Source organism: Nymphaea colorata, chromosome 3 (assembly GCF_008831285.2).
Source record: "Nymphaea colorata isolate Beijing-Zhang1983 chromosome 3, ASM883128v2, whole genome shotgun sequence".
NCBI classification, from domain to species: domain Eukaryota; kingdom Viridiplantae; phylum Streptophyta; class Magnoliopsida; order Nymphaeales; family Nymphaeaceae; genus Nymphaea; species Nymphaea colorata.
In genome coordinates, this window is record NC_045140.1 from 318416 (window position 1) to 329426 (window position 11011).

General features: G+C 40.1%; 1 protein-coding gene across 1 annotated transcript; it reads left to right on the forward strand.

The window, feature by feature from the left end:
* Positions 1 to 875: 875 nt before the first annotated feature.
* On the forward strand, positions 876 to 7785 carry LOC116251491 (uncharacterized). Its single transcript, XM_031625802.2, has 4 exons — positions 876 to 2364; positions 4703 to 5009; positions 6356 to 6533; positions 7032 to 7785. The coding sequence occupies exons 1-4, from the start codon at positions 1098 to 1100 to the stop codon at positions 7422 to 7424; spliced, it is 2145 nt and encodes a 714-aa protein (XP_031481662.1). The 5' UTR covers positions 876 to 1097; the 3' UTR covers positions 7425 to 7785.
* The last annotated feature ends 3226 nt before the right edge of the window (positions 7786 to 11011 follow it).

Consider the following 11011-nt stretch of genomic DNA (forward strand, 5'->3'; position numbering starts at 1 on the left):
AACGCATTTTCTTTTCCCTACTTCCCCAGCAATCCATCTCCTTTCATCAAACCTCCATTCAAAGATGCAATTGTGTAGAGTCTACAAACAAACCTGCAAATGTTCTATTTCTAATTGAAAAACTTCAATAGTAGTTGGGGGAGTTCAACAATGAAACCCTCCATGGCGGCCAAGGCTTTTGACCACACGCTCCCTCCAATTGAAATATTGGAAGAAGAAGAGGAATTTCCATTAAAACCCTTTGCTGCTGTACATGGGTAGGAACATGGACTTTTTCTACAACTCCTTTTCTCTAGTTAATATTTGGGACAAAGCCTAGCCTATAGTTAGAGGTGTTCACAAGCCGAGTTTAAGCCTGAGCTTGAGCTTGGCTTGATAAGAAGGCTGGAATTCAGTTCAAGGTTTAGACATGCTCTTTTGTGTAGCTTGGAGTGTCACTCTCATTACTCTTCAATCTCTGTCCTGGTAACCTTCTTTTTTGCATGTCACATGGAGTTGATACCCGAAACATTCGAATTGGAGATTGGCATAGGTTTAGCTTGAGTTGAGTTAAGCCACTCATTAAAAAAAAGGACTTTTTACATAAGATGAAGACAAGAAAACCCTAAGACACACATTTCTATAGTCACAACAAGCTCAATGATATTTTTTTTTATAAATGCAAAACATTTTTTTCATACTATCACAAACAAACCTGTCAAGCTCAACTCGATTATTTGAACGAATTTATTTCTTTAACTCAAACTCGATTTATTTAATAAACAAATCAAGCTCAAGCGAAAGCTTAAGCGTTCGAGTTAAGCCCCAATTGGCTCGACGGTTGAAGACTCTACCCATAATTGTATGGTAATAAAGCACATGCAGCCGGCGATGGCACCGGGGAAGCTCGAACCCCGGCCTGTCCCCAGCACTACGCCGGATCATCGTCCTCCTTTCTTTCCAGCCAGGGAAGCCTCGAACGAGAAAAAAAGGCGTCCGAGTGGCGGCTGGGTCCCGTTTGCAGGACCCACTGGCTCCGCGCTCGCTTCCTTTTAGTTCTTCCCCCTCGGCAAAACCTTTCAAGCGCTAAACCCTCCATTTTTCGCCCGTCTGTCTACATGTCTGGGGTCGCCGTTCCTGAGGGCCACGCCACCGCGGTGGCTCTGGTGATTCCGGGCAGTCCAACGGAGTTCGCCGATGGAGAAGAGATGAAGGCTGGAACTCACAAGAACCTCAGCGGAGCTCTCGAGGGCAAACTGGACGCGTTGGTGTTCTCTGGACGGTTAGAGGTGCGGGACTCGGTCTGTGGCGAAGCAGAGGCGATGCGACGGTCGGAGGCCGACAAAAAGGGCGTATGTTGTCCTTCCGGGATGCAAGAGACCGTTGCAGGAGTGGTTTCGGATTCTGCCTGTTGGTGCCAAATGAATGGTGAAGGAAGGAAAGATGTCACTGGACATGTGTTGGATGGCAAAGAAACAGCGGAGTCTCTTACTATGGTGACTAAATCCAGCTTAGAGGGTCGAGATAGTGGGGAGTTGAAGGAACCTGTTGAAGTCAAAGAGGAAGCACCAAACAATTTCCTGGAGAGCACGAAAAGCCTCGGTAAATATGAGGCAACTTCTGCAGCATCCGAAAGGTCGACGGGAAACATTCCAAACTATCAGTTCGAGTTCGACCCACAAGGGGAATTGTTAGAACAGATACCAGGACATGAGGCAAACGATATAAATGACTCAGAGTTCTCTGTAAGAGGACAACAGATTTGTAGTAACTCTTTTGTTGATGATCACATAGAAACCCTTGAAAGTCTCGAGACGACGAAAGATAAATTATTAGCATTAAAGGGGGCCACGTTTTCCAGTGAATGTCTCAAGGAAACTGATGAGAAGGAATTTTCTTGTGATGGCAGTGGCATTCCTTTCGAGAACGTTTCGACGTCCCATAAGACAAGAGATACTCTTAATGTTGAGTTGAGTTCTTCAATCTTGACTGATTGTGGGACGAATAAAAAATGTTCGAATAATTACAGTATTGAAGAGTTACTGGCATTGAGATTAACTAATGTTGAAGGACAGCAGGAAAGATGGACTTATATCTATAGTCATCTTGGACCTGTTGCTCGTGAGCTTGATGAAATCGCAGCTTCTGAACAGCCAAGGAAAAGCCGGGACAACGTGGATAGAAAGCAACGAAAAAAAGGCCTCAAAGATTCAGTACCAGAGGTTTCGTGTTTCCAGGTTTCACATACTGACGAAATCTCAGCTTCTGAACAGCCAAGGAAAAGCCGGAAGAACGTGGATAGAAAGCAACGAAGAAGAAAGCTCAAGGATGCAGTTCCAGAGGTTTCGTGTTCCCAGGTTTCACACACTGATTCTCGTCTATTTGGTATCGTCCCCTCCATCTCGATTTAATTTCCGAGAAACTCATATAATGGATTTGCTCTGATTATCTGACGCTGAAGTATTGGGTTTGATGATCGGCAGATGTCAAAAAATAAGGTCATTGCATATCCTGTTTCGTACATTGCTTAAGTTTGTACAGGTTCTTGCCTTAGGATTTCGTTAGAGCGAACCATCTTTTTCTTACTTGATTTGAGTACTTTGGTTTGGCGTTTGTTGGTTGTTTAGGTAACCCATAGAGTGAAACCTAACTATATAAACTAATTAGATGTTCTGGTCATGGCATTGGCAATAATGTTGCCCTCATTTTGAGATGAAGAAAAGTTTATGATACTCACATAGGTTTAGCTACTGTTTTAGTAAATGTGTCCACATTTTAACTTTCCTGTCTTTCTTTTGTTTATTCGTTGATATCAGTACGGATAGTTGAACCTGGGCAGGTCTTCATGCCAGAAAGTAAAATTGATTACATTGACATTTGGCCTTCCAGATATGCAATATGCAGACTGATGTTAATATGGATTCCTAATCCATATGTACAGTCTGTGATTCTAGGTTCTTATATATACTTTTTTTTTCTGTATACAGCCTTCCAGATAGGTAATGCAGACTGATGTTAATATGGATTCCTAATCCATATGTACAGTCTGTGATTCTAGGTTCTTATATATACTTTTTTTTTCTGTATACACTATTGTGAAGTTAGCAACTAGTTGGCTGACTAGTCCATGTAGTTGATGACTGGCCACCTCTATTCCACATTGATCTAGTCGGCTGGGCCATGGGGTTCATGGCCGGTTGACTGATTTGGTAGATTTTTTAGTCTTAGTTGCATTTACTACTCATTTTCCTTTTCATTTTTTTGTTCCTCTCTCTCTCTCTCTGTCTCTCTGTATAAGACCGTGCTGTATATATCCGTACATCCCATGGTTGACAGCCACTTGACTTAGGTAGATGGGTCTTAGTTGCAATTATTAGTTATTCTCCTCTTTTCCTTTCTGTTAGTGTGTGTGTGTGTGTATATACACACACGCCCACACACACAGAGTGAGCATGCTAACTAGCTACTAGCTAGTTAGTTACATTTTGGTACTTACCAACTAGCTAGTTCAGTAGTTTTGTTTACCTACCTTTATTCCATATATAATTATATATATATAATTATATATATATATCACTTGGATTGATTATAAGTTATAACTGACTAGTGAATTACTAATAGTATAAGGCCTTCATTGACTTGTGCCTGAGTGCCGATTTTGACAACTTTGCATATACATATCATTGGTTGCATCAGTCTTAGTTATAAAAAATGGAACTTGGATACAAGTAGGTCGCTCAAAAATGCTAGTTAGGACTAGTCGATTTGAGTTGGTCCAAGTATGAAAAAAAAAAAAAAACAAAAGCACAACCAGATATAGAAAGTCATATATGAACACATAGTTACGTAAAAAACACATATAGATATACACTTTAAAAGCAGATATCAAAAAGCAAAAAGCACATACAGTTAAATACAGCCACAAACATATACATATACATATATATATAGAAAGTCATATATGAACACATAGTTACATAGAAAAAACACATATAGATATACACTTTAAAAGCAGATATCAAAAAGCACATACAGTTAAATACAGCCACAAACATATACATATATATATATATATATATATATATATATATATATATATATATATATATACACACAAGCACAGCAGCAAGAGGAAGTGGCAGGTCAGAGTGTAGAGGATGTTGAGAAAACAGGCCAAAACCCAGCATAGATGCATAGTCTTAAAAAAAAAAACCCTAAAATTTGGACGATTTTGGACTCAGTCAACTTTGACGGAGTCCAAAATTGGATGGATTTGGCCTCAGGCTCCTTGACCACAACCGATACGACCAACCCCTCACCAAAGCACTGTCCGAGGCAGTATTGACACGAGTCAACACTGGTACTTCACTTCAATAGGAGTGACTTTGTGACATAGGTGGATGACATTGTCTGTTGTGAACTTGAGCATAAGGTGTGTCTTGAACAACAGGGATAAGGGATTGAATGTTTTTTCCTTCAATCAGCAGTACTGTTTCTAAAGGTCTTGTTGGTGGCTGATTTTGTTCTTGGTGCACAAGAAGGGCAGAAAGTATGTGTGTGCTTGCTGATGTATGATGATTATTCTACATTTATGGATGTATTTAACTATTTATGTTAAAGATAAAATTTAGTGGCAGCAGCAGTATTATGCTTAGCACAAATAGTCTCTGGTGGCTGCAAACTCGTCTAGAAGGTCTCATTCCTTTCTTATCACATGCTGTAGGGGAATCAGTCATTGAGAATCTTGAGGAGGATCATGAATCTATAGGCACAGGCACTTCTGATTATGTCCTTAGTGTCAATCCAGATGCTGAAAATGTTGAGAAGGATCATGAAGACATAGGGACTCCTGATTGTGTCCTCAGTGTCAATGCAGATGTTAACTCTGCTATTGAAGTTGAGTGCGAGGAGTATGAGAGTAGTGATGATGAATATAATAGCATTCAAAGGCCTGCATTTTCTGTCGAAGGAGAACCAGATTTTGAATCAGGGCCACCTCAGGATGGCCTTGAATATCTTCGACGTGTCAGGTACCTACTACTTCGTGTTCTTTTCATTTATTGATGATTTTGTTTTGTTCTGATGAAAATCAAACTTCTTTTGAAATTTACTTGTTTGTTTGAAATAATTTTTTCTTTAACATGACTGCTGTATTATGTATTAACACTCTCTGTCCAGAGCACTTCTTGTTGACTTTGCTTGTATTTGTTATTCTCTTTATGCTTATTTACTTACACATTTCGTCGTTATTACGTTGAGTAGCAGTGTAATAACATTGAATGTCTTTTTAGGTTCCTGTGAAGTTGTAATTGTGCATAGAAGTTGGTAAGATTGCATTTTCTAGGAATGGTAACTTGACACTTTTCAGGTTTTGCAGTATTCTTGCTAGGATCATATTACAATTACAAGGTTTTGTTTGGCTGCATCTTCCTGGCAGACTCACTCAAAAATTTTGAGATGCTATGATACTGTTGCTATGATCGCGTTATGACTGACACAGTTGTGTTTGAAATTCAAAGTGACTCTAAAAATTACTGGGTTCTTGACCATTATTAATAGCTTGTGCTGCAGCACTTTAATGGGCTTGAGTTGCGGGAGAAGCAGAAGATCCATTGTTGGGAAACAAAAAACTTTGTTTGATACCTTCTGTCTCTCATCCTGAACAGTTAACTTGAAACTGGCTGATTGATATGTGATTTTGAGGGCAAAAGAAAGATAATCAAGGGACACTCCATTTCCTGCATGGGAAAACCATTTTGGTCTACCTTAAATTTAGGCTGGAACTTGCTGAGGCATTTAGTTGTTTAGTCGAAGCATTGAGCCCTTGCTTTAGTGGAGATTTACGAGATCCTATGTGAATTTGTTTTATGTGAGAACTGGTTGTTAAACATAAAAAGAAAAGCTTTTAAAGCTCTGGAACATTTGTTGATGTCGTGGGCTTAATAATGAAATGGTCTTTACTTGTGATGGTAAGCTAGTTCCTTATAGACCTTTTTAGGAGTCCATTAAAGGTTCTAAATTTCTAATCTTGTTGATTAACATGTTTTTACAAAACTACATCTAAAATTTGAGAAAGATTTTTTATGCACGAATCAGTAATATTACACATATATGAATCCTTATTAGTTGTCTTTTCTCGTGGGGGTGAGATATTTTTGTTTTTCTTCATTTCAGCTGAATAATGTTGCTCTTTCAGCATTACAGTTTGAACTTTGAGAAGAAGAACGAGATGGACATGAAAATGAATACAAATGTTCCATATTTGTATCTTTAGTAACGGATCACTTTGCATGCAGAAAAATTGGGATGTCATAGTTTTGATGGTTTGGATTAGATAGTAGAATCAAAGTGAATAGTGTTGAATATACTTTGGCAGGTGGGAGGCCATGCAAATTCCAAATGTGAAGGTGGCAAAGCTTGATAAAAGCAAGTTGAAGGTGGAGCAAACACCTTATATGCCATCAATTCCTGAGATTGCTGATTGCCCAAATGATTTTGTACCATCACAACATTGGGTGGAAACATTTCTAACTGATTTTTCAGAACTGAAACAGGTAAAGTAGATTCTTGCTTTCCAAAGCAATGGCATTTGATATATTTCATTGCCATGCTTCTCTTTTGGTAGGATTTAGGGATGACCATGGCCCGTGGGCCTTGGCTCTTTTCAAACTTGGCATGAACTGCATCTTGGACCAGCTTGATGTGGGAAGCAAGTCCTAATGGAAGTCTAGAACCTAGGGCTGTTTACTGTTTAGCTCCTTTCATGAGTCTATGTTTTCCCTTTGTTCTAGAAGTAGCTTACATGGTAGACAGTCACGCATGGGGGAGATGTGACATTTTCCCGAGGAGCCATGCTGAGAGATGCCATGCGATGTTGCTTATTCCAGGCAATAAATGCTTGTCAGGTTTCCCAGTGGGTTGCACCTATTTTCTATCCGTGGCATGAAGCATGTTTTTGCAATTGATTGCCATAAAGCCGTGAAGGCTCCTCAATGGCAATTGATTTCTAGTTTCTTATAATGTGCTTTGTCTGTTGCTACACCACATTACAGGCTCTGTCACAAATGGGGGGTTCTGATATCGATGCATCATCATCGAGAAAAATATTGGATAAACAAGGAGGTGAATTCAGGTTGTCATCTAAGATGCCTTTGTTATCTGTGATCCTCAACCTGGATGCTGTTTCTCAAGCAGCAATTTTGAGGAAGCATGTTCAGGTGCTTGAACATAGCCAAACATTGTCGAGACGGGACTTGGAATGGGCATTTGCTCTGTTTCTCGCACTGGATGAACCAGTTAATGCAGAGACAGCTGCATCCATCCGATGCTTGCTGAGAAAATGTGCACATCTCCGTGCATCAAAGGTTGATTATGACGATGATGTTGTAATGATGAATATCATCATAACCATTGCTGGTAAGTATTTTGGCCAGTCAGACAAATAATATACTTTATGTGTTCTCTGGTATGATAAATAGCATTGTTCTGATCACTATGACCTGCCGCTGGTGAGGATATAGCTGACTTTGGCGTTCATTGGCTCGATTTCCTGGTCCTTCATTGATCTTTTAGCCATACTTTTGACTGGTATTTCCCAATTATTGCATCTCGGTGGGTTGGATTTTTTTACAACTGGACCAACTTGAGAAATCTGTGAGCTGCTTGCAATGGCTGAAGAGTATCGTTTGATGTACTTGTCAATATATATTTTCTGTTATATAGGTAGTTTCTGTTCATATGGCTTTTTAGAGCTTGTTATTTTGAGACAGTAAGGTTAAATAATGACAAACTTTTTTGTTTTACAAAGTATTTCTTGCATTGTATATTTCTGCAAATCGATCCTGTTAACCCTAGCAAAGAACTCCATGAAGTTATTGGCCTAAACTCATCCTTGTTGAAACTGTTGATTTTTTTTTTTTGGTAAAGACCAGTCAAGGGAAACTGAATAAGAAAAAAAAAATGCAAGATGATGATGGTAACGGCACCTGACCTATAGTAACAGAAAAACACGTACCTTATCGAGACGGTGTTTAACATGTTACGCTCTTAACTAGCAAGCCCAGACCCACTTTCCATGAAAAGATTAATTCATGTGGATTGTCATGACAGTAACTTTTGAAGCATGTTGACCTTCTCCTCTCTCATGTTATTATCCTCTTCCTGTTGAGTTCCCTCGTCCTTCTGGTGACAATGTTGTACCGGGTTTTATATAAAATTCAAAGATATGGACCGTTGAAGATCTTGGAAGATAATGAGAGATTTTCTCAAGTTTCTTTTGGGCTTGGGAAAATTAAAAATTTTACGGCTATGGAAGATGGGGTTATGATCTTTTTATTTTTCCTTTTGGCCACTATCCAAACACGGTGGGTTGACTTATTGGTTTAGCTCCATTAACAGGGCGATCTGCACTAACAGAAAAATCGTAGTAATCACTTTGCACAAATATTAGCACAAGTACTTTTTACAGTATAGTCCGGGAGACGGGCACGGGAAAGGGAAAAAGAAAAAAAAAAAAAGAATAGACCATCTTAACTATGTCGAGAATCGAGCAAAACAGAAGGTCGTTTTGGCTTGTGCATAAAAAGCTCATATTCGTCGGTCTTGCACTTAGGGATGTAAAAGTAGCATTTTTCCCAGGGGGGATCACCCTCGCATTATTCAGCAGCGAACTTGTACAAAGAATTACAGCACTCTATCGAACATGATAACACTATATAGGCCAGAAAGAGGAATTACGTTTAAGAACACCAATGATGTCAGCTTTCTTAGGAAGGCCAGAGACACTCAAGTTGATGAAACCTTTGTTTCCTCCTTTCTGTGTACCAACATACTTTTCAGTTGCAAATGTACCAACATACTTTTACACATAATCGTACGAGTAACATGCATTTACAGATGTGGTGGGTTGGGCCTTGGGGCCTGAAAAATTGATGATGGACCCACGTTTACACAATCGTACAAGTTGTTTTTCTTCTTTCGATTTTCTCTTGCCATCTGCTCAGGGAGAACCATACTGGGGCGACAAACGTGCAGCTGCGACGCACGGTATCCAGCGACGGTCCTGTCGTCAGCAGCTTGCAGCAGGGGAGCCGGCTGCCATTCTGGCGCTCGGGGCCGTCTTGCCGAAGCACAGCATCGGGCGGCAACTCTTTTTCCGAGCTGTGGTGATTTGTTGAGGAATCGGCAGCAGTCGGCTGGCCGCTGCTACTGCATCTGCCAGGAATCGCTGGCGATATTTATTTGCATGGAAGGCTTTTTGGGCGTAGTAAACTTTGTTCCATTTTATTTAGAAAACTATAGGCTAGATTTATTGAATCATAATACTGGGATGGGATGGTCAAGGAGTCATGAAAAGAAGCGAAAGGAGAAGGGGGAGGCCCTGGGAGGAGAAGACGAGCAAGACCGAAGGAGAGGAGGAATCGACGAAGCCGGGGGAGTAGGAGACAGTCGTGAGAAAGCAAAGGAGGCAAGCAGGCGCCCAAAGGTCGCATTGCCTACAAAAACTTTACGGCAGAGGGATCGGATGAAGTTCACATCTGGGAAAAGGAGACCGGCGATGGAGACAAATCCGGAGAAAACCTGAAAGCGCCGTAATGAACATGGAGGAAAGGCGGAATGACAGAAACGATAACATCTTGAAGCGAAGAAACCAGGCTAAGCCCCAAACGTTCAAATGACGAACCAAAGCTTGGAGGGCTGCAGCTTCTGGCAGTCGGGAGCGGCTGCAGAACAGCGCGAAAGAACTAGCACAAAACGCGAAATTAGTTAGCCCATGAAGGGATGCCATCGACAGAGCACCGGCCAGGAAGAGGAAGAGGGCGGCAGGCAAGCAGATGGTGAACGCAGCATAGCAAAACCAGCGAGTGGCAGACATCGAATAGCGGGATACTGGAAAACGACCACAGTAGTGGCAGGAAGGAGGCGAGGGGGGAGGAAGGACGAGTTGCACTAGCCAAGTAGCCGGACGATCGGAAGATGGGCAAAACGACGCGGCCCCAACTCACTACGCGTACCCGATGGCAGCGATATTTGTTATAATGTCAAAAACTAAAATTTTAGATGCTAAAAATTAAGAATTTATTAAAACACATACTTCCTTGGATGTGTATATATGGTTTTATAAGCACAAGAATATGTAAATTGTTTTTAAAATCTACATAAAATCTTAATTGTACATCACGAAACCATGTTTGAAGTTAATTAAACCATGTTTCTAAGTGATCATTAATTTTTCAACATGGAGACTCTGTTTGTTCAATTATTTTTGTAAGGGAAAACACTCATCATCGTTTAAAAAGTTATTTTCCAAGTAATCCTAACATTTCGACTAATCAATGTTACAAAAATGGTTACTGAACCGAATTGGCAACGCTCCAATTCCCCGATTCAACTGATTCGAATGTGAATCAGCCAATGATATTTAAAAGTAACTTTTACGCATAAATGAAAAATTACATGATTTATAATTCAAAATATAAAACATCTTGATGCTTTTAAATAGTCGAGCGCCCACATGTGGGCACCCTTGAATTAGCCACCGAATCAATCTTTTAATCGGCAGCTTCAGGCCGATTCTGAAAACATTGGTCTAGCCTGCTATTTTTCAAATTTGGGATTTTTCAGTCATCGACCTTAAGAATGGGTTTGTCAACTTAAGGAAAAAGGAGGATGGAACTTGAAAAGAGATGGATGAACTTGAAAAATCTTTAATAAGGTGGGACTATTATAGGAAAAAAAAAAACTCATTCAAAACAGCATCGAGTCACAAAAGAATAATATTTGGTGGTCCGATGATAGAAGAAGTCTTTCAATACAAAAATCCAACAAGGATATCATATCATTATCATATTTAATAAATAGTAATAACAATATCAATAGCTTTTTTCATCGTATGAGAGAGCACACCAGTATCTTTCTAGCAAAATTGTGCGAGCAGTTTCTTTCTCGATAGGCAAGCATTGCGAAGACAAAATGCACATAAAAATAAGGGCCAAACACCTACCAAAGGAAACTAATTATTTCGAGAGGCATA

What these genes read in the sequence shown, in the direction of transcription:
- LOC116251491 (XM_031625802.2), top strand. Translation starts at nt 1,098, where the DNA reads ATGTCTGGGGTCGCCGTTCCTGAGGGCCACGCCACCGCGGTGGCTCTG. An exon ending in CACTGATTCTCGTCTATTTG is followed by an intron (nt 2,365 to 4,702) that starts GTATCGTCCCCT and finishes CACATGCTGTAG; the next exon opens with GGGAATCAGTCATTGAGAAT. An exon ending in GAATATCTTCGACGTGTCAG is followed by an intron (nt 5,010 to 6,355) that starts GTACCTACTACT and finishes ATACTTTGGCAG; the next exon opens with GTGGGAGGCCATGCAAATTC.